At 40.8% G+C, this 24,928-nt stretch overlaps 1 protein-coding gene across 1 annotated transcript in view; it reads left to right on the top strand.

The window, feature by feature from the left end:
* LOC112233718 (VPS10 domain-containing receptor SorCS1-like) overlaps nucleotides 1–24,928 on the top strand; it is a 104,777-nt gene that overhangs the window by 32,562 nt on the left and 47,287 nt on the right. Inside the window, exons 2-3 of the mRNA XM_042310655.1 lie at nucleotides 1,806–1,905; nucleotides 5,819–5,977. Coding sequence (XP_042166589.1) covers nucleotides 1,806–1,905; nucleotides 5,819–5,977 — 259 coding nt within the window. The remainder of the gene's footprint in view (nucleotides 1–1,805; nucleotides 1,906–5,818; nucleotides 5,978–24,928) is intronic.

The following is a 24,928-nucleotide window of genomic DNA, read 5'->3' as shown; positions in this document are numbered from 1 at the left end:
ATCCCATAATATTGACAGCAGTGCGATGGTACAGCTGTTTATCTTTAGACATACACTGACTATACAAAACATTAGGAACACCTGATTTTTCCATGACATAGATTGAACAGGTGAATCCAGGTAGAAGCTACGAACCATGAGTGATGTCACCTGTTAAATCCACATCAATCAGTGTAGATGGAGGGGAGGAGACAGGTTAAAGAAGGATTGTTAAGCCTTGAAACTATTGAGACATGGGTTGTGTATGTGTCATTCAGATGGTGAAAGTGCCTTTGAATGGGGTATGGTAGAAGGAGCCAGACGCACTGGTTTGTGTCAAGAACTTCGACACTGCTGTGTTTTTCATCCTCAAGAATGGTCCACCACCCAAAGGACATCCAGCCAACTTGACACATTGGAATCAACATAGACCAGCATCCCTGTGGAAGTTATTTTTGATCACTAATTTTGATATGTGTGCCCACCTTTGTGCTCCAATGCTGATGACTGGTCATTGGTCAACAATCAAGACGTGCAACCTTTTGTTTCTGAAGCATGGATGCGAATGTATCTTGTTAGGGCTGCAATCCTGTTAACTGGATTATTGTCAACAACAACCGCTGAATTGCATAGCGCCACATTCAATGAATATTACTAAACATATTTATATTCATGAAATTACAAGTGCAATATAGGAAAACACAGCTTAGCCTTTTGTTAATCCACCTGTCGTGTTTTGAAAATATGCTTTACAGCGAAAGCAATCCAAGCATTTGTGTAAGTTAATCAATCGCTCGACAAAACATTATGTACACTTAGTATCAAGTAGCTTGGTCACAAAAATCAGAAAAGCAATAAAATGTATCCTCAGGTTGTTTTTAAAATATATAATAGATAATATATCAACCGCAAATGTCTTTATCAGTAGGAGAGGGAAAGGCAATGGTAGCTCAAACTCTATTGCACGAGGAAAACTCATGCGATCACCTGACGCGATGTTATCTTTCTGGCTCATTTTTCTAAATAAAAGCCTGAAACTATGTCTGGAGACTGTTGACACATTAAGGAAGCGATGAGGAAAAGGAATCTGGTAGATATCCCTTTAAATGGAGCAAAGGGAGGCTATGGAACATGGAGTTTTCAAAATACAAACTTCCTGGTTTGATTTTCCCCAGGGTTTTGCCTGCAATATTAGTTCTGTTATACTCACAGACAATATTTCGACAGTTTTGGAAACTCGAGTGTTTTCTATCCAATACTAATATTAATATGCATATATTAGCAACTGAGACTGAGGAGCTGGCCGTTTACAATTGGCACCTTTTTCATCCAAGCTACTCAATACTGTCCCTGCAGCCATAAGAAGTTAATTAAAGATGACTTGCACTCAGTGGGTTCAGAACAACAATGACAAAAAATGTATTTAAAATAAATCTTTGGCTGGGAAATTATACTTCCACCGAAAAGGACACTGGGGCATGTATTCTGTACAGGTAGAGCCCTATCTGTGCACGTTCAAGTCTCCGGGATTCAGGGCACATCCAAATGTTTTTGCATTCTTCGTATGTCATGGTCGTATATTTAGTTTGCATGTTATAGGATCAAAGGCCCTCGAGCACCCTAGATTCCTGTAGTTATAAGTACTGTAAGATTTACAATAACAGGGATATTTCACATGATGTGGTTCAAAGCCAAGATTATTTAATTCGGTCATCAACCTACCTTAAGATGTGGTTGTGGTTGGAAGCAGGTGTTGGTATGTAACCACTGTCTGTAACCACAAGTCTGTATTTCCCTTAGTTTTTTTGTTGTTGTTGTTTTTACAGATCAACAGACTATGGATCCACCTATGAGAGGATGAATGACAAAGTGGGATCTAAGACTGTGCTGAGTTACCTGTATGTCTGTCCATCCAACAAGAGAAAGGTAAGACAAACTTCAAAAGAGAGATTTTCAATAACACAACAATGACTGAATTGCTCAATGTCCATTCTCTGCTGCCAGTATATGTTATTTCCGATCAAATTGAATGTTAACTCGAAGTGAAGGTTAGACGGTAGACTGACTATAAAATAAAATACATTTGGTTTGAATACATATTTTCCCTCAAGCATTTACATGTTTAATTTTTTTTTTTTTTTTTACGTTTAATGACCTTATTTAGCTTACATTGCCTTATGCTGGAAGCTTGCCCAGAGTTAGAAAGTCAATTCAAGATTGTTACCAAGCAAAACGTACTCATACTGTAGTTATAGCCTCAGGACATTTACCATGACACAACACAGAGACCAGAGATACCTTTTAGAAAGCCAAAACGTATTCAAGACAGAATCTTGTTGGTTTGTCGATAAATTCTGAAGCAAAACTAATAAAACAAAGTAGGTGCTAATTCTCTGAGCAAAGTTTCTTTCTACTTTGGGAAGTTCACCATCTATTCCACATTATAAACTGTGTGGGTCGAGCCTTAAATGCTGATACGCTGATAGATAATAGGTAATAGATTTAAATGATGGTTTTACATTTCAAGCATTGAAAGAAGACACTCTTATGAATGTTGAGCCTTATTCCAAGGTCTTCTGCACAGTTTGACTCACAACCACTGCTAATAATGAAGTCTAGCTTTCTAGACATATAAATAGAATTAATAGACAAAGAATGATTAGACATTCTATTTCTATGGTTGTAGCGAGATTGATATCCCAATTCACTGGAAATTAGCCCAAATATACCTTTTCCTATAGTGCTCACTCACAGATAGGCCGCAATCGATCTGGGTTTGACAATATTTATCATCTCCTCCGCTCCTCTCTTTGTTTGCGGTCAGCAGATGGCTCGAGCTCCATCCAACAGCAGGCTGCAGCCCCTCAAAAAACAGCAATAACTATCGCACTCTTCGCATGACGATTAGCTCGGTCACTGGACTCCCACCGACTAGCTGATAATAAGCAGATAACATGTAGAGGTTATCCTAACAACCTGTATTAATCTAAGCTTTGTTACTGACCTCACTCCTCTTTGTTCCCGGGAGACGCATTGGTGATCAATTGCAAAATGGATGTGAAGTGAAATGTTAAATACCTGGCGATGCGATGGTATATTTGATGATGTGAAAGTTATTGACGATGATGTGAGCTGTTACGTAACCTCCCCTTGTGGAACTTGGTGCCTGTTAAAACTGAACAGATCGACATGCCCATGTCCATATGATCCACATAAACAATCTCCGAAAGGAAATGAATTACATCTACTGAGAGATGGGTTATGAGAAGGCTTTGTCCAATACATTTGACTACCTTTTGTAAGAGAAATAATGTTTGATTAGGGTTTAATCTTGATTATGTCACATGGCAAGTAACATTTACTGTGCAGGAAATCCAATCAGGTTGGTTAAAGATGAATCATCTTTGGCTGTTTATACCTTTCCAAACTTCTGCAATTCCTTTTATTGTCAACATTTAAAGTGTATGTTATGCCTTCCAGTAAATGCAACAGTGATACAGGGGATATACAGAGTACAGCTTTACACACAGCTATACAACAAGCCCTCAATAGAGATATGTCTTAATATGAAATGTATTACAGTAAATATAAAGGGAGCCTGGTTGAAAAGGACTCACCTAAATTATTATTAGAGAGCTGAGAAACATTCAGTGTCTCCTTGTTCAGTGGTTAAGAAACACTGATCCACGCAGACCCTTCAATGACTTGTAGCATTTGTACTTGGTGAGACAGAGACAGAAGAATCAGAAATACAAGGTGAAATGCAATTTCCGCTCATAATAAATGCTGTCGTTTAATACGATATTATTGAAAATGATTAGACCTGGCCTTAGGGCCTTGTCCCATGTCATTTATAGTTTCTAAGACACTGGGTGAAATAGAGGGGGCCCTTCGCAAAAAAACAAAGGAATATTGAAAAAAAGAGACACTGGCACAGAATCCGCTCTGTTTATTGGCTTTAATGAAAAACAATTTTTCTAAATCACCACCAGGGAGGATTCCTAGTTAAAGCTGGGCAAAGACGGTGGTATTTTTGTCAGTGACAAATGCACTGCTGCTTTTTCCAATTCAAATCTGTTGCAGGGAAAGAAAACACAGCCGTTTGGGCTGTGACACTATCCAAGTCACGCTTTTCTCTTCTCCTTCTTCTGTCTGGGTTTAGTAGTTTATTATAATTAAAGCATATTTGAGCTATGTATGTCTTATTAATCAAGATATCTATGGATTATTTTGAGAGAAAAAAATCCATGGTTTATATAGTGGAAATGCTTTTTAGGGATATTTCTGTGTTTTGTGAGTAATGAACTGTAATGAAAATGTATGCTTTACATCGCACCCCCAAATAAATCATTTTATACCAAGATATAGATACTATACCAATAAGGTCAGATTTTGTTACAATGTAGTATTTAATATTATATATCATACAGGCTTCCAAACAAAGGGCTTCATCTTAATTAAGTTGTGTCAATGTTGTGTACTTTCACAGTATCTTTTATTTTATAGTATGAACATGTACTGCAATTTACATATTTATACCTAATACCTACATTTGTGTTCCTATTATGATTTTAGTTTTACAGATCTTGCTCTGTTATTGCTTTCACCAGAGGCTCATTTCCAACAAATATGCAGCAACACATTTATATTTTCACTGAATTTATGACGAAATGAAAGTAGAGACTATATTATTCCTAGCATGGAAATAGAAATCCTCCCACGGTGGTAAGAGTCACGCCCTGACCATAGAGAGATTTGTATGTCTCTATTTTGGTTTGGTCAGGGTGTGATTTGGGTGGGCATTCTATGTCCTTTTTCTATGCTTTGTATTTCTTTGTTTTGGCCAGGTATGGTTCTCAATCAGGTACAGCTGTCTCTCGTTGTCTCTGTTTGGGAACCATACTTAGGTAGTTTTTTCCCACATGGGTTTTGTGGGTAGTTATTTTCTGTTTAGTGTTTGCACCTTTCAGAACTGCTTCGTGTTGTGCCATTTTGTCTGTGTTCAGTTTTAATAAATAATTATGAACACTTACCACGTTGCGCTTTGGTCCGATCCTACTACATACGACTAGAGTTATAATAAGATTGAGCATTCCACAAAGACATTATTCTTTATTGCACAAATATTTTGTTCTTTCTTATCACACATTTAAATATTGTTCAAAACAAATTGCATTGCCTAGACATGTAGTCACGCATGGTGAATGCAAAGTTGTGGAGTTCTCTCTTCCTTCACAGCGGTGTTACAGAATACCATACAACAGCAGCCTATTGATCTACACTATATTCTTAAAACATAAAACTTATCCTATTCTTTAACATAGCAACTTATTGTTTTAGTTGTGTTGTGGCCCCTCACGATTTACTTACACCTCTGTTTAAACCTTTATTTAACTAGGCAAATCAGTTAAGAACAAATTCTTATTTACAATGACGGCCTAGAAACAGTGGGTTAACTGCCTTGTTCAGGGGCAGAACAACGGATTTTTACCTTGTCAGCTCGGGGATTTGATCTAGCAATCTATCTCATTAAAGGGAATGCATCTGGACAGGGGTGACTGGAAGCCAAAGTGCACCAAAGTGTAGACCTGTGAGTGCACTGGAAGAGGCCAAAACCATGGCAACAGAGGTGAGAGGCACATTTGTAAAATGAAGTCCAAAACAAAGTGAAGGTCTTAGCGCTAGTAACAGCATGCTGCATGCCAACCACTAGACCTGGAGTGCTGATATGGCTCTCTCTCTCTTCTCTCTCTCCTCTCTTCTCTCTCCTCTCTCTCCACTCTCTCTCTCTCTACCCTCTCTCCTCTCTCTCTCTCTCCACCCTCTCCCTCTCTTCCAGATAATGGTGCTGACAGACCCTGAGATTGAGAGCAGTGTGCTCATCAGCTCAGATGAAAGAGTGAGCTATCAGAAATACCGCCTCAGCTTCTACATCCTAATCCTTCTGTTCCATCCAACACAGGAGGACTGGGCTCTAGGCTACAACCACGATCAGAAGGTGAGCTCCATGTCATTTTTTCACCACAGTTGGCTGTTTGATACAGTATGCCATAGATTTTGAACTGTGATACAGTCGGATAAAGCTCCAAGCTGTTGATGTTTTAACTTAATTCCATCCCGGTTCCAACGGCCCCGTATTGGTTTATTGAACATTCTTCTGTACTCTTATTTATTTACCATTTTGATTAGAATATTGATTTTTGTTATCCATTTGATGATACTTTGGTCATTTAATTACCATGGCAATTGGTTAGATGCAATGAACACATTTGTGTTATAACGTGATTCCAACTACACAGTAACTTTATTTGTGACTACTAGAGAACATTCTAATATTCAACAGAAGATGTCAGCACTATAGGCCTGCAAACTACATACAGCGACTCTGCAGTCCTATACACCTATGCTCTCATCTGTAGCCTTCACTGTACAGTAGTATCATGTTGAGGAGAGCTCTGTACCCCCCACTCACACACAGGTCACATCCCATATAACCGCCTGTGAAGAAGACCTACCATTATGGCCAAATGAGTCTTACCTGGCTACCAAGATGGCTATCACAAAGGGGAGTCTGGTTGAGGTGGAGCAGGGAGAAGACTGACACCTTGGGTTGCTAACTGACCCCAATATCGGTCATAACAATGAAACCTGGACAGATCCAGAGGTTGTAATTTGTTGCGCTTTCAGGTCTGTGATGGCCTTCGTTGGAGAATGTGGACTATACGAGTTTGTAACAGAAGCTGTTGGGCTGTTTGATGCACACTATAGATGTTGGTGATATTTTGTTTGCATTAAAAGGATGGGCCTTTGTGGACATGGAACACTCGCAGACAACATACCTTTGTGGACATGGAACACTCGCAGACAACATACCTTTGTGGACATGGAACACTCGCAGACAACATACCTTTGTGGACATGGAACACTCGCAGACAACATACCTTTGTGGACATGGAACACTCGCAGACAACATACATTTGTGGACATGGAACACTCGCAGACAACATACCTTTGTGGACATGGAAGACTCGCAGACAACATACCTTTGTGGACATGGAACACTCGCAGACAACATACCTTTGTGGACATGGAACACTCGCAGACAACATACCTTTGTGGACATGGAACACTCTCAGACAACATACCTTTGTGGACATGGAACACTCGCAGACAACATACCTTTGTGGACATGGAACACTCGCAGACAACATACCTTTGTGGACATGGAACACTCTCAGACGAGATAAGTACAATGCTGATTAAATGATTCATTAAGCATTGATGCAACATGGAATCCAATGGTGATTAATAAATTAGATCATATTAGATCATATATTTTTCTATATTCAAACAGCAGTCTTTCAGGCTTTGTCAGATCACATTAATATTTGTCTTCAGACTTTTTTGTATTCAATGCAGATCAATCTTTATCTCTTTCCTCAATGTCTGGGGTAAACTGTTCTATTTCGAGTTCTAGAACTCTGGGTGACCTCTGACTCTTATCTCAGAACATGTGCTCAGGGTAAAGACATGATTACTATTGATGTAGCTGTTCCTCTCTCTCTCTGACTAAGGGCGATGCAATTAAGAGCATCTGTGACAAGTCTCAAAAAAGAATAAGAGTAGAATGTATGGATACAACTCAATATAATACAGAACTTTTTTTTCTTCTTGTTTGTCTGTGTTCATCTGGGTCTTTTAAATTGTTCAAGTCACCTAATTGACTTCAATATTAAAATCAAATGAGATGTTATTTGTCACGTGAGAAAATACAGCTGGTGTAAGACCTTACAGTAAAATGCTTACTTACAAGCAACAATGCAGTTTGTTGTAGAAAAAAAAGTCAGTAAAAAAAGAAGTAAAAAGAAGAAAAATAACTAATAATTAAAAAGCAACAATAAAATGGCAGCAGCGAGGCTATATACAGGGGGTAATGGTGCAGAGTCAATGTGGCGGGGGCACAGATTAGTCAAGGTAATTGAGGTAATATGTAGTTAGAAGTAAAGTGACTATGCATAGATAATAAACAGAGAGTAGCAGCAGCTTATGCAAATAGTCCAGGTAGCCATTTGATTAGCTGTTCAGGAATCTTATGGCTTAGGGTTAGAAGCTGTTAAGAAGCCTTTTGGACATAGACTTGGTGCTCCGGTAGCGCTTGTCGTCCAGTAGCAGATAGAACAGTCTACGGCTAGGGTGGCTGGACTCTGACAATTTTTAGGGCCTTCCTCTAACACCGCCTGGTATAGAGGTCCTGGATGGCAGGAAGCTTGGCCCCAGTGATGTACTGGGCCGTACGCATTGCCCTCTGTAGTGCCTTGCAGTCGGAGGCCGAGCAGTTGCCATACCAGGCAGTGACGCAGCCAGTCAGGATGCTCTCGACGGTGGAGCTATATAATATTTTTAGGATCTGAGGACCCATAACAAAACTTGTCAGTCTCCTGAGGAGGAATAGGAGTTGTCGAGCCCCCTTCACAACTGTCTTGGTGTGTTTGGACCATGATAGTTTGTTGGCATTGTGGACACCAAGGAACTTGAAGCTCTCAACCTGCTCCACTGCAGCCCCGTCGATGAGAATGGGCACGTGCTCGGTCTTCCTTTTCCTGTAGACCACAATCATCTCTTTTGTTTTGATCACGCTGAGGGAGAGGTTGTTATCCTGGCACCTGTCATGACGTGGCCCTTGCTGGGTGTAGATCATGGCTTGCCCCTCTCTCACTCTCTCCTACACCCAGGTTCTGTTATCTCAGGCCATATATTCCATGCGGAGACTCTCTCCCCCTGGTCATGCAGAGAGAGAGAGAGAGACCACAGAGTGAACAAATTACTTCACTTGGCCGAACTCCTAATTCCCCAAAATTGGAGAATTAAACAAAATGTCATTTTTTGAGATTGTGGGAATGGTCCATGGACACTTAAGGGACAGTTATGTTGAGTGTGTTTTATTTGTTGACCTCATGAAGGACAGGAAACACACAACTATCTCTGAATGTGTACATTTCTCAATTTTGGAGTTTGCATCTAATTCTTGCATAAAATGAATGAGTAAAAATGAAACTATTTGTGAAATTATGTAATGTGATGTTAATATTTTATTTGAGAGAATTGTATTCCTGTAAAGTTTAACTAGTCAGTGGCCACGCCCCTGTGAGCACAGACATGATCTGGCGTCATGGGACTGCCCTTTTCTATTGTTACGAATAAAGCCCACTCCTGAGGAAATTCACATCAGACTAAGCAATCCCCCAGCGTAAGCTGTGTTTGCGAATAGTTAAGACCACGCAAACCCCAGTGTAAGCTAAGGTTGCAATGGTTGTTGAATTCCTAACCATACCGCGTGGATAATTGGTTGGAATACACTGCTGGAAATGGTTAAACTCTGAGACCAACGATCCCTACAGAATAAGAGCAAATCTTAGATACAAATTACTAGACTGCAGCTAGAAATGACATAAACCTAGGATGCGAGTACCGAAAACCGCCGAAACACCTATTCTATGAGAATATTTCTGAATTATTCTCGAATGAGCAGCTGTTCATGTGCGAAGGATTAGCTTTTCAATGTATATAATTATAGACTGTGGTAATGAATCCATTTGTCTTTCCCGCTCCTTTATCAGTCCACACCCCATTTCCTTTGTATACCAAGCCGCCATATCGGTTTAGCCCACTAGGGGATCTTCCCTATCGTTGTTAGTAAACAATATCTACTGTATGTTATGCATTTCATTTTCAGTTAGTTAGTAAATACATTATTATGCCAATTGGTGCATGGATGATTCATAGTTTAGGCTGGGTTCGTGCAGATAACTAAGACTTCTACGACGTTTGAAATGTGACTGATGTAAGGTAAAGAATAATTTATTAACAGAAGACTAATTGATCAGATATTGTAATATCTGAAGAGTTATATTCAGAAAATTATAACTTTTTAATCTGAAGTTTTTCTGTGGTGCCCTGACTTCCTAGTTAATGAAATTTACATGATTAGTTTAATCACATAATAATAATTACAGAGTGTTATTTTATCAAATCATCTTCAATGATACTAAAGACACGACACACCATACTGCCAGGTCTCTGACCTCCTCCAAATAGGCTGTCTCATCTTTGCCGGTGATCAGGCCTACCACGGTTGTGTCGTCGTGCTTGGTCGTTCTTGGCCATGCAGTCATGGGTGAACAGGGAGATTATGAGCATGCAACCCTGAGGGGCCCCAATGTTAAGGATCAGCGTGCCTGATGTTTTGTTCCCTACTCTTACCACCTGGAAGTGGCCCATCAGGAAGTCCAGGGTCCAGTTGCGGAGGGAGGTGTTTAGTCCTTAGCTTAGTGATGACATTTGAGGGCACTATTGTGTTGAACGCTGAGCTGTAGTCAATGAATAACATTCTCATGTAGGTGTTCCTTTTGTCCAGGTGAGAAAGGGCAGTGTGGCGTGCAATAGAGATTGCATAACTGTTTGGTTGGTATGCAAATTAGGGTGGGTCTAGGGTGTCTGGGATAATGGCATTGATGTGAGCCATGAACAGCCTTTCAAAACACTGCATGGCTACAGACGTTTTTTAATTTCACCTTTATTTAACCATGTAGGCAAGTTGAGAACAATTTCTCATTTACAACTGTGACCTGTCCAAGTGAGTGCTAAGGGTCAGTAGTTGTTTAAGCAGGTTACGTTGGTGTTTTGGTGCACAGGGACTATGATGGTCTGCTTGAAACATGTTGGTATTACAGACTCAGTCAGAGACAGCTTGCCAGTTGGTCAGCGCATGCTCGGAGTACACATCCTGGTAATCCATTTGGCCATGCGACCTTGTGAATGTTGACCTGTTTAACTTGTTATGGCTGCAATCCCAATACCGGGATCGATATGACAACTACCAGTGAAAATAGAGGGCACTAAATTCAAACCACAAATCTCATAATTACAATTCCTAAAACATACATGTGTTTTATATAATTTTAAAGGTAATCTTGTTGTTAATCCCACCAAAGTGTCCGATTTCAAATAGGCTTTTCAACGAAAGCACTACAAACGATTATGTTAGGTCTCCACCAAACCACAATAAGCACAGCCATTTTCCAGAGTAATATAGCCTTCACAAAAAAACAGAAATAAAGATAAAATTAATCACTAACCTTGAATTGTCTTCATCAGATGACACTCATAGGACATCATGTTACACAATACACATTTTGTTTGATAAAGTTCATATTTATACAAAGAAATCTGAGTTTACATTGGCGCGTTAGATTCACTAGTTCCAAAAACATCAAGTGATTTTGCATAGCCACATCGTTTCAACAGAAATACTCATCATAAATGTAGGTGATAATAGAAGTTAGACATGGAATTATAGATATACCTCTTCTTAATGCAACCGCTATGTCAGATTTCCAAAAAAGTTATGGAAAAAGCAACACATGCAATAATCTGAGACGTCGCTCAGAACAGAAGCCAAATTAGCCGCCATGTTGGAGTAAACAGAAACCAGAAAATACATGATAAATGTTTCCTGAAATGAACTTCATCAGAATGCAGTCCTAGGAATCCCAGGTCCACAATACATGCTTGATTTGTTCGAAAATGTCCGTTATTTATGTCCAATTAGCTACTTTGGTTAGCGCGTTTGGTAAACAATTCCAAAGTCACAAAGCACATCCACTATAACGTGACGAAATGTCCAAAAGTTACGTAACAGTCAGTAGAAACATGTCAAATGATGTACTGAATCAATCTTTAGAATGTTGTTTACATATATCTTGAATAACGTTCCAACCGGAGAATTAGAATGACTTCAAATGAGCGGTGGAACGCAGGTTCTTCCCCTGTGTACTCACATAGTGAATGCATGGTCAACTTGTGGCAGTGGTGACTATTTCCTGTGTCATTCGACCCCCCCCTTCACATTAGTCATCAGACAAAGTTCTATTGACTCTTGACATCTAGTGGAAGGCGTAGGAAGTGAAAACTCATCCATATCTCGCTGTAATTTCAATGAGAGCTTGGGTGAAGACCTGCCACCCCCAGAAAAGAAAAACAGGAAGTGGAATTTCTCAGGTTTTTGCCTGCTATAGGAGATCTGTTGTACTCACAGACATAATTCAAACAGTTTTAGAAACTTCCGAGGGTTTTCTATCCAATACTAATAATAATGTCATATATTAGCAACGGAGACTGAGGAGCTGGCCGTTTACAATGGACACCTTTTCATCCAAGCTACTCAATACTGCCCCTGCAGCCATAAAAAGTTAAGGATTGCCCTCCAGTCTTTCTCAATTTCCACCTGAAAACATACCCTGTAGCTCAGGCCCAGAAGCAAGGATATGCATATTCTTGGTATCATTTGAAAGGAAACATGCTGAAGTCTGTGGAAAGGTGAATTTAATGTAGGAGACTATAACACAATAGATCTGGTAGAAGAAAATACAAGGAAATAATCAGACATTTTCTGTTCTTTTAATTTTGTTTCATTTTTTAAATGAACAAGAACAGACAAACATTCAGATATGATCCTGGGGATTATTGCAAATAAGAACATGTGGGCAACAGTATTTGACCAAAGTTTCAGACAGATACCTTCAGGAATGAGTTAGGTACATGCCATTGAGCATGAAGACACCCAGGTGTCCCTCACAAGCTTCCCAAATGTACCCAAGAGGCCAAATTGGTACAGTGATACATTGATGCAAATACCTATATACAAACTACAAAAAATGTATACTAACATACCCCCTCAAAAAATGTTTTAGAAAAATTGAAATAAATAAATGAATATTTCAAAAAATAACAAAGGTAACTATTTACACTTTCAATGTACAATAATGTGAATACCCTCAGTCTTCAAAACAATATTGTGCTGCTGATGCCATAGCCCATAGCAGTCTCTTTCTGGTGTGAAGCAGAGGGTCACCGAACAGGTGGTGCAGGTGACAGGGGATTTCTTGTGGCACAGACAACAAAGCCTCCCTACTGAGCCCTTTTTGCCCCAAGGCACATTCCTGCCTGCAATGATGAATTTTGGCATGTGAACACCACTGGTTGGAGCAGAACGGACAGAGGTAGAGGGGACAGAAGGTGCTACAGTGGTCTTGCTGTAGCTAGCAAGCTCCTGGATGAGCAGCTCCCTGAAGGCTAGCTGTGAGATAGGCATGTTGTTCACCCTGGTTTTCTAAAAATCCCACTGTTGGTCCGAATGGTGCCACAGGCTTCAAATCTCCAGCTTCCTCAGGTCTGTGAACAGGGTAGGGCTTTTGTAGTAGTTGTCCACAAACAGTTTGTAGCCCTTCCCTAGCAGCTGAAAATCTAATAACTGCATAACGGAGTCATAGCTAAGTCCCTTACCGGTCGCACAACTGCTCTTCCCCTCATAGACAAACAAACCGTGCCGTGCCTCGCTTCGTCTCGTTATCCTCGTCAACTTTTGGGTCACTAATATGAAGCGCCCCTGAGATTGTCAGAAACCTTTTGCATGACATGACCTTGGTGGGGAAAGGCAGTTGATAGAGGGGTGCAGATTTCCAGTAGTCCTTCAGGGTTTTCAGCTTTACAAGACCCATGTAAATGACCATAGAAAGGTAACAAAAAAGATCTGACATGGAAATGGCTTTCCATGTCTCCTTCTTGCCTTCCTGCTTCTTAGCTCAGTACTTATTTGTGTTCGACACCAGGGAATCAACAACTGCCGAGGTGAAAACTGAAAAAGTTGCATGGGGCTGTACTTGGAGGTCATCTCCAGCTGAGGTCCTGGTGGCCTTTTTGGTCAGAATATTGGAGGTGGTGTGGCCACATCCTCCTCCAGATCAGAGTGCCAATGACTCTCCTTTTCTCTGCCAGCAGGTTCCACACTTTCCTTCCTCTGCCTCTTTGTCACCGACTTCACACCTCTTGATGGCCGGGCGTGGTTAGGTGTGGTGCCAGAGACAGCAGCACCTTGGCAGTACTGGCTCCCAATCAGAATCACTGGGACTGTGAAATAAAGACACAGACACAGATTATATATAGAGTAGGGAACCAATCAGTATGGTGACGAGCTGTTCCATTCCATGTTTAGATCAAATAAAATGTAAAAAATATATAATACAGTGCCTTGCGAAAGTATTCGGCCCCCCTTGAACTTTGCGACCTTTTGCCACATTTCAGGCTTCAAACATAGATATAAAACTGTATTTTTTTTGTGAAGAATCAACAACAAGTGGGACACAATCATGAAGTGGAACGACATTTATTGGATATTTCAAACTTTTTTAACAAATCAAAAACTGAAAAATTGGGCGTGTAAAATTATTCAGCCCCTTTATTTTCAGTGCAGCAAACTCTCTCCAGAAGTTCAGTGAGGATCTCTGAATGATCCAATGTTGACCTAAATGACTAATGATGATAAATACAATCCACCTGTGTGTAATCAAGTCTCCGTATAAATGCACCTGCACTGTGATAGTCTCAGAGGTCCGTTAAAAGCGCAGAGAGCATCATGAAGAACAAGGAACACACCAGGCAGATCCGAGATACTGTTGTGAAGAAGTTTAAAGTCGGATTTGGATACAAAAAGATTTCCCAAGCTTTAAACATCCGAAGGAGCACTGTGCAAGCGATAATATTGAAATGGAAGGAGTATCAGACCACTGCAAATCTACCAAGACCTGGCCGTCCCTCTAAACTTTCAGCTCATACAAGGAGAAGACTGATCAGAGATGCAGCCAAGAGGCCCATGATCACTCTGGATGAACTGCAGAGATGTACAGCTGAGGTGGGAGACTCTGTCCATAGGACAACAATCAGTCGTATATTGCACAAATCTGGCCTTTATGGAAGAGTGGCAAGAAGAAAGCCATTTCTTAAAGATATCCATAAAAAGTGTTGTTTAAAGTTTGCCACAAGCCACCTGGGAGACACACCAAACATGTGGAAGAAGGTGCTCTGGTCAGATGAAACAAAACTTGAACTTTTTGGCAACAATGCAAAACGTTATGTTTGGCGTAAAAGCAACACAGCTCATCACCCTGAACACACCATCCCCACTGTCAAACATGGTGGTGGCAGCATCATGGTTTGGGCCTGCTTTTCTTCAGCAGGGACAGGGAAGATGGTTAAAATTGATTGGAAGATGGATGGAGCCAAATACAGGACCATTCTGGAAGAAAACCTGATGGAGTCTGCAAAAGACCTGAGACTGGGATGGAGATTTGTCTTCCAACAAGAGAATGATCCAAAACATAAAGCAAAATCTACAATGGAATGGTTCAAAAATAAACATATCCAGGTGTTAGAATGGCCAAGTCAAAGTCCAGACCTGAATCCAATCGAGAATCTGTGGAAAGAACTGAAAACTGCTGTTCACAAATGCTCTCCATCCAACCTCACTGAGCTCGAGCTGTTTTGCAAGGAGGAATGGGAAAACATTTCAGTCTCTCGGTGTGCAAAACTGATAGAGACATACCCCAAGCGACTTACAGCTGTAATCGCAGCAAAGGTGGCGCTACAAAGTAGCTACAAAACTTAAGGGGGCTGAATAATTTTGCACGCCCAATTTTTCAGTTTTTGATTTGTTAAAAAAGTTTGAAATATCCAATAAATGTCATTCCACTTCATGATTGTGTCCCACTTGTTGTTGATTCTTCACAAAAAAAATGTTGTTTACCTCAGCTCATTGGCTATCTGTCAAGCTAGATTTCAGGACAATCATCAATTGCATGGGGCTGTACTTGGAGGTCATGCCCAGCTAATGGTAATTGGTCCGAAATACAGTCAATCAATGAAGAACTGGTCATATCATTGGTGCACAATGAGGTCACAGTTTGGTGTGTTCAAATCAGTTCCTTTCTGTCAATATGTCCCGGGAAAAGAATCATGAAGTTCATGAGACCATGAAACTAAACATGACTCGATAACGTCCATTTTGAGTGAGTAATTAAATTAAATGTTACATCCAAAGTTGAAGGACACTGAATTTATGACACAAGCCGTTTACAAAATGTTTCGTGTTAGGCTATAAAAATGGATTATATCGAACAAAGACAATTTGTTTAGTCAACCTTTAGTTTGATGAATTATATTGCTATTTCTGACTTGTGACTAATTTACTTGGCTGGTAACTGTTTGTAATGTTTTGTCTACTGATCGAAAATTGCATGGTTTGCTTTCCCAGTAAATACTTTTTCTAAATCTGACATGGTGGCTAGATTAACAAGAGGTTTTGCTTTCATTTGCTGTATTGCACTTCTGATTTGATTAAAGTTAAATATTTAAAATAAAAATGTTGCAATTCTGCTAGCGGAACGCATTTCCTAGTCAGGTTAAAGGTCTGACTGACATTGGCTACGGAGAGCATGATCACATAGTTGTCCAGAGCAGCTGATGCGCTCATGAATGCCTCAGTGTTGCTTGCCTCGAAGCGAGCATAGCCATTTAGCTCGTCTGGTAGGCTCATGTCTCTGAGTAGCTCCCGGCTGTGCTTCCCTTTGTAGTCCGTAATGGTTTGCAAGCACTGCCACATCCGACGAGCGTCAGAGCCGGTGTTGTACAATTCAATCTTAGTCCAGCATTGATGCTTTGCCTGTTTAATGGTTCATCAGAGGGCATAGTGGGAATTCTTCTAAGCGTCCGGGTTAGTCCCACTCTTTGAAAGCGGCAGGTCTACCCTTTAGCTCAGTGTGGATGTTGCCTTTAAACCATGGCTTCTGGTTGGGGTATGTACGTACAGTCACTGTGGGGACGACGTCATCGATGCACTTATTGATAAAGCCAGTGATTTATGTGGTGCACTCCTCAATGCCATCGGAAGAATCCCAGAACATATTCCAGTCTGTGCTAGAAAAACAATCCTGTAGCTTAGCATCTGCGTCATCTGACCACTTCCAAACTGAGCGAGTCACTGGTACTTCCTGCTTTAATTTTTTTGCTTGTAAGCAGGAATCAGGAGGATAGAGTTATGGTAAGATGTCAAATATCTAATGAACACGAGGGGAGAGAGAGCTGGTTTCAAGCACAGGGCGCATTAGGTGTTTGTTAAAAAGGACCACAGGAGGCGGCAGGTAGCTGGGTCCAGGGGCTGGCAGAAGGTCATACACAGGGGGTCCAAAGGCAACAGTACAGGCAGGGAAAAGGCTAGTAACGTAGTCCGGGAGTTTAGGCAATAACTAGATAACAGGAAGTCCAGTAGACTAAAGTACAGGCAAGGAAAGGCAAAAATGCATCGTTAGTGAGGCAGGCATAAACTATTGTACACGGGAGGAGTAAATCATGGGACACCCAACGCTCTGAAAGATGTGTGTCACAAAACAAACAATACCTCACAGCGATGGGGTGCAAAGAACTGAACTAAATAGTGTGTGATAATGACATACAGGTGTGTGAACAGGTGATCGGAATTCAGGTGATCGGAATCTGGAGAGTGAGCTGCATTCAGGGCATCTAGGTGTTTGAGAGTGTGAGCTGGAAAGTGGGCTGGAAATTGAGCTGCAAGTCTCAAGGGAGATGTGAAGATGAACCTTTTAAAAAACACAAGTCTCCTCGACTTGTTTTCCATTCTTAACATATTGCATCTCGGCTCACAAACCACGTTGAACTAGCGAGACAAGGCTTTGGGTCCCTAATGGATAGTGTAAAGTATATGTTCATCAAAACGTTAACTTGGTGGGACCGTTGAGTTCAAGTATTGAGTACACACTGCAGTTACTGTGGTCACTTGGGGATATGTGGTTTTGATTTTGGTTTCATGATGTAGTTAGAAGAGTTTATGAGAGCAGACAATTCACCTAAGCTGCTCGTGTAGATAAAATGACATTATCACAAAAAAACAATGAACGTTGATTGTACAAAAAAACAATGAACATTGATTGTACAAAAAGATCCAGTTTATGTCCATTTATCTATTGCCAGTCTATGATGAAGCCTAACAATATCTATCCTGTTTAAGTTCAACCTTATTTCCCTCAGCACCAGTCTCTGTGTTTAATACCCTTATTCAGGTTTCTGGTGTTGTAATCAATTGGTTTTGGGTATGTCAAGAGGAGAACCCCAGGAGTCTGACATAACTTTGTTTTCCCCAAATAATGTTCCTGTCAGCCCCCTGTAGTCTCCCACTCAGACGCACAATGTCAGATGAAGAACGTCAGTCTACCGCATTCTGTACAACAACCAAATCAGATAGTTGACATGTTGGAGATGCATTTATTCACACTTCCTTTCAACCTTTGAAAAAAGTGCGCAAAAACGTTTAACTTCGGATGTATCAACAGAAACAAGTCACATTTCTTCACACAGTCAAACAAGCTCACAGTTTCCAGCAAATGTAATTAAATATATCAAAACCAATGCGTTTGGAGTCAATCACCTGCATACACTATTTGCAGCCTGGTCACCCAGCACTGCAATTACATTGCAGGCAACCCTACACACCACCTAAGCCCCATTTGGGTTATTTGTAATTCCTTCCACTGGGGGATATAATCTGTATTGCCAGACAGCGCCACTAGAATAAAGCATCAGTGTATCTCAGGTTTATTTGTGACTTCTCCAGTCTCTTACTCACTTGTCTTACATAGCGTATGGTTGATTTGATTGGCCCCTTTTCTGCGTTAGGTTTGTTGCCTGTTGCAGATAGCAGGATTAGTCTCATTAGACAAGTGTGGGAATGATGGCTCAGAGCCCAATAGATTAAAATACAATAGACTATAACTAAATGGTGTTGCGGAGGGGGGTATTCCTGGTGAGGATAAAGCTGGAGAAGCTGTTGTGGAGGAGGGTCTTCCTGGTGAAATTAAATCTGGAGAAGGTGTTGTGGAGGAGGGTCTTCCTGGTGAGGTTAAATCTGGAGAATGTGTTGTGGAGGAGGGTCTTCCTGGTGAGGGTAAAGCTGGAGAATGTATCTTCTAGGGATGCCAATGCACACCCACCCACCCACCCACACACACACACAAAACAAACACACACACACACCTGTTCGAAAACATACAGAGCTAAAGCACAGGCCTGGTATGCATCCATACACACAAACACAAAACTTAAACTAGACTCATCTAGAAAGCACAGGCCTGGTGGAACTCAAACTCAATAGGATGCATGGCGATGCAGATTTGGCATTTACTGGCACAACGAAGAGGAGAGAACAGAGGACTGAAATCAAAGGGAAATTATGAATACAGTGAGGAGAGATAGAGAGCATAATCAGGGGGGAGCTACTATATTAATGGATATTAATTGTCACAACAACAGATGGATGGAGGTGTGCTGTTAAATAGAGAGTGGAGTGAGCAGCCAATGTGCCAACAACAAGGAAACAGATGGTAGCGTGTGTAAGAAACACATCTTTTTGTTGTTGCTAGGCCTCTCTTACCATACAACTGTGTTCCTTTGGTGATATGGTGGAGGTGTGACATCCTTTTGGTTTTTCATCATGTCCCGGCCTTTTTATTTTTAATTTTTATTTGTATTTAACTAGGCAAGTCCGTTAAGAAAAAATATTTAGTTACAAAGACGGCCAAACCCGGACGATGCTGGGCAAATTGTGTTCCACCCTATGGGACTCTCAATGATAGTCAGTTGTGATACAAACCAGGGTGTCTGGATTCAAACCAGGGTGTCTGTAGTGACACCTATAACATAGAGATAGAGTGCCTTAGACCGCTGCGCCACTCGGGAGCCCCAGTATTAAGTTTTAAGCCCCAGTTTTTGGACTGCCTCTTCAATTCAAACCACAATCGGGTTGAAGTCTGGAGACTGAGATGGCTATTGCAAAATGTTGATTTTTGTGGTCAATTAACCATTTATTTGTGATTTTATTGTGTACTTGGGGTTATTGTCTTGCTGGAAAATCCACTTGTGGCCCGGTTTCAGCCTCCTGGCAGAGGCAACCATGCTTTTGACAAAAAGTTCCTGGTACTGGGTAAAGTGCATTATGCGTTGACCTTAAACAAGGACCCCAGGACCAGTGGAGGCCAAATATCCCCATAACATCAACGATCCACCACCATATTTTACAGTCAGTATGTGGCTCTTCTCTTCATATGCATCTTTCTTTATACACCAAACCCACTACTTGTGTATGAGGCCAATAAGCTTTATTTTCATGTCACCCAACAAATGTAAATGCCTAGAGATTGCTAAATGGCATTGCGACCTGAATTGGAACCTGTGCTATGGTCATGAAAATAGATCTCTTTGGCCATGCACCAAATAATTTCCTTATTTTTTTTAGTAGCTCAGTATTTTTATTATTTATTTTATAGTCTTTTTTGCTCATCTTCGTCAAAGGTGCCAAATATGTTGTACCTGACTGTATGTATGACATCCTTTTGTCTTTTTAGGATGGGCAGCTTCTGTATTGCATTCCAAGCCCCAGCTGCCTTTAGAATCCCCCTCTTCTCCTCCGCCGCAGACAGAAGTCAGAGTGTGTATCTCAGTATCTGTACTTTACTTTTCTATTTTTATTTTTGACAACCGTTACTTTTACTTTAGTATGATAATTGGGTACTTTGTCCACCACTGGTCGTACCCGAAATCCACACCCCCACATATTCCCCTAAAGATCAAAACTTGCCCAGGAGCTAAAAAAAAATCATAAACAGTTGTGAAACTAAGTGTCTCGTCGTTATGCGGTTTCCACCTATCCGCTCTCAGAGAAAATCTACCAAATGTCCTGAAGAGTAGTGGCACAATCTCGTTTTTCAAAAGAAAATACCAATAATAACGTCCTCGTGGCATTTGGTTGTCTTTGGCATAATGTGTTAAGTTGAATTACTCTACCGGTTGACAAATGCTAATAGTTGACTGAAGTTGACAGAGACCATTTTCAGTTGTGGTATAATGCTGTTGCTGTTAGTTCATTCACTATGTGTTAGAAAGTCCCATTGGAGTTCCATGGCAAGATGGTTGTCACGTTAACCACTGCATGTGCATTCATAACATACCTGTAGGGGTTTTAACATGTTCATCGTGCCACCACAGAGACATAAACCAATATGTCTATATATAAAAAGACATAGTCCCAAGCTTATTGTAAAGCTGAACTCCCCATAAGGTGAAACAGTGCCACTGTTCCTCCCAGCACATGTGTTATTGCTTTTGTTTAGTTGAAGTAACTGAGGAGATGAACATCCAGCATCACAGTATAAAGAAATCACAGTACATACTCTGCTGTTCTATTGTGCTTGCAATGACATCTGAGATAAACAAAACAGTACTCATTGTTTGAAGTAATTTCTTTGTTCTTGTAATATTGCAAACGGAAATGGCAGTTTCACTGTTGAGTATTCCAGCTTTAAATACAAATCTATTGTTTAGTAGTAATCTGCCGTGCAAAATACAATATAGCAACATCACCCTTTCAATTTGGCATATTCCATGTACTCGTATGTTTAGTATTGAGTATGACACAAACATTGTAGATAATGTTGCCAATATGTCACAGTACAGCCTACTTTGTAGTATACTAGTTTGCGTGACGCAGGTCATTGTTAGAAGGAAATATCCTCTGAAACCCAATAGGATACAACATGTTGTTCAACTGTGCCGTACACTTACTTAGAGAGCAAGGTGACATGGAAGTATAAGAATAGTGATTTTAAGAAACAGCAGGGTGCATTTTGGATGGGGAGCAAATTAAAGTACTGTGGGCTGAATAATGAAAGAGGGAACAGCCTGAAATGTACCTTGTACCTTTTCTCTCATCCTGAGTAGAGTGATAGATTGACCCTTATCCTCCCTTCCCCCCTCCTATCATCCTCTCTCTGTTATTCAGATAAAGTCATGAACAGGAGTTGAGTGCAGCCCAGAGCAAACCATACACTTCAAGGGCATGTGAAAATGTCAGAGGGATAGTTTGGCTTCTCTGGGTTTCACAGGGATCATACTGAACAGGTGCGGCCCACATCTGGATAAACCCGCGTCAGTCTGTCAGGGTCTTAGGATTTGAAGGTATTATCCGTCTGGATGAGAGAGGCAGGCTGGGAAATGAGAAAATAACACTGACTGTTGAGAAAAATGGGCACATAACTTTAGTGGCAGAACTAAGTTGTGTTGCGAGGAGGCTCAGGGAGAGGTGAAATGTTGCTACTCGCTATGGTGTTATATCACATATACGGTTGTTCTCTTGACACTTTCTACCTCATTAACCTTGTCGATTAGGCTTCTCCAACAATTGTCACTTGCCATTGTTTTTGCTTTTCAAAACACACAGGCACCAAATGAATGTGACGAATGTTGGCTGTTGGCACTTAGCTTGCCAGCAGAATGACACAAATCAGGAAATGGTAGGTAACAACATCTTTGAGCAAGCCACACAGTCCATCCAGTCCTTCTATATGGAAACATTGCTTGTCTTAATCCGCCTTAAGGATGCAAATGTATGCCGTAAATTATTTTCTACACAGAATCGTATCATCGCTGAACGTTAGCCCAAATGCAACGGGGGACATCCGTCTCAATAAAGTATGCAGAGCGAGAACATAATAGGAAAAAATAGGTTTTGCTGTCTTCTTTTGCATTAATTTTACTTTACAAAAATTCATTAGCATTTCCAGTTCTGTGGTAATAATAGTAATATGTGGGATATTGCCTTTCTGTGGATGGGTTTCAGCTCTTCTCATTGGAGGAGTCTCCTTCAGATAAGCTGGTTTAAATCAATCCTTGTCTAATAGGAGTCTGTACATTTCTAAATCACAGAGTGCTTTCGCTTACAGGATCTCTTGTCATTGTTATCCATGGCTGACAACTTTCTGCTGCTCAATACTGATTCTTCATTCTAAAACTTCCCGTTTCTGACATCAACAATTCTTAAATAGATGTACTGTAATACAGAGGGAGAGAGCGAGCAGTAAACCATTTTTCTGATTTAAGAGCTTGTGTTGTGTTAGCAGAAGCAGCATCGGCCCCTTATGTGTGTTCCCAGACCTGTAGCCAGGAAGTAAAAGTTTAGTATCCAACTGTGGTTGTATTATATTATGTGGTGCAGACTCTGCAATGGAACACACTGTATGACAAAATGGCTTCCTTACGTCAGCAGTTTCATTCCTCCGCATAAACTGATCCTCGAAGGGGATGTTCATCTTGAGTCAAAATGGCCTCCCCAGTTTCCACCACTGCAGTGCATAGGCCCACTTTGTCATGATGCGACCAGCAAAGTGCTGTGGAGTCAGACCCCAAATTGGTTTCTCCACATTAAAAACAGACTCCTGTCCATTAATTTACAAACAGTATGTGCAGATCTAATCCAAAATGGCCTCCACCACCACCGCAGTGCTTCCCCTCCCCCACCCATCTTTGATCTGCAAGGTGTTACTGAGCCAGAGCCAAAATGGATGCTCCTTCTCACCCTCCACTGAGGTGCATTTCTCAACTCATGGTCGGCTCCCCTTGGAGTTCACTGGATCCAGCAGGTCTTCTCAGGACACCTTTAACAGACATTAATTTGAAACACACTGTCATGACAATGCAGACCTCCATATTGCCTTTCACAATGGACTAATAAGTGTCCATATTGCCTTTAGCAGTGAACTAATAGTGTCATTGTCTCTGCATTTACCTCATAGCACTTCACAGAGCAGTTATTCCTAATTGGATAACAATGCAGACATACCAAGCCTAAGTACTTAGTTGGGTGTTATTAATTTGCCTTGTGAATCACCACGTTTTTTCACAGTCTAGACATGTAGAAGCAATATACTTACACATCCACACACATTATTCCTCCATAACATGAACCTTTTAAAATCTCTTTACGCACCACTAAACTACACCTATAAAAGGTGGCTGGGTCTAGGAAGAGTTGTTGTTGACGAGTTTGCAGAGCCTATTCAACCAAGCGGAATAGATGACTGAGCTCAGCATTCATCACTCCTCCCCACCAGAGACTACACATTTGGTGACATTGTGAACCAAAGCAGTTGCAGCGCCGTTTGAACGGCTGCTATCATTTGTTATTTAGCTGGGTTAGTGCAGATGTGTGCCCCGTTAAGATCCATTGAGGGACGGTGGTGGGTAATACGTCACCACAATGTGAGAGGGAATTGGTATTGGTTTATAGGAAAGTGGGCTCCATTAGTGTGTGAAGTTCATCTCATGAGATAATTGTTTTATTTGGCGAGTTCATACTACTAACAACATGAGATTTTCTGCTTACATGTTTAGCGATACGGTATGCTGTATGAGAATACATGCTGTTGCCATTGCAGCGTGTTTCATTTGTACATGTGTCATAAAACTCTGAAGATTATTAACTTCTTGATTCATAGTTGTGTGAGGATGTAATGCTGTGTTGTAATATGTGTTACAGGTGTATTAATCTATAAGTGTCACGGGCGTCGTAGGAAGCGGACCAAGGTGCAGCGTTGTGAGCATAAATATTCCTTTTTATTAGAATGTCGCCAACAGAACGACTGTGAACCTTAACAGGGCTATGGTGCCTCTAACAAAGTTAACTACCACAAAACCAATAGGGAAAAATGCTGCCTAAGTATGATTCCCAATCAGAGACAACGAGAGACAGCTGTCTCTGATTGAGAACCATACCCGGCCAAACACAAAGTAATAGAAAACATAGAAAATCAGAACATAGAATGCTGACTCAAATCACACCCTGACCAAACCAAAAAAGAGACATAAAAAGGCTCTCTAAGGTCAGGGCGTGACAATAAGACTGGGATTTAAACATATTCTTACTGCAGTGACAGCATGGCACCTAGCAAATGTGATGGACATCCATACAGTATCATCAGGTCTAAATCCATTTCAAGTATTTGTTCATCAATTTCAAACACAACTGTTAAATTAACTACATCAAACTCTGGAGTTCATTACAGAGTATCAGCTCTACTGTACAGTATATGGACATAGTTTACATCCCAAATGGCACCCTATTCCCTATGGGGCTCTGGTCAAAAGTAGTGCACTATATAGGCAATAGGGTGCCATTTGGGACTGAACACAGTCTTATTTCAGTAGTAGAGACCTCTTT

Source organism: Oncorhynchus tshawytscha, linkage group LG32 (genome assembly GCF_018296145.1).
Source record: "Oncorhynchus tshawytscha isolate Ot180627B linkage group LG32, Otsh_v2.0, whole genome shotgun sequence".
NCBI lineage: Eukaryota > Metazoa > Chordata > Actinopteri > Salmoniformes > Salmonidae > Oncorhynchus > Oncorhynchus tshawytscha.
The sequence above is the reverse complement of the archived record's forward strand: the minus strand, read 5'-3'. Positions and strand labels throughout refer to the sequence as shown.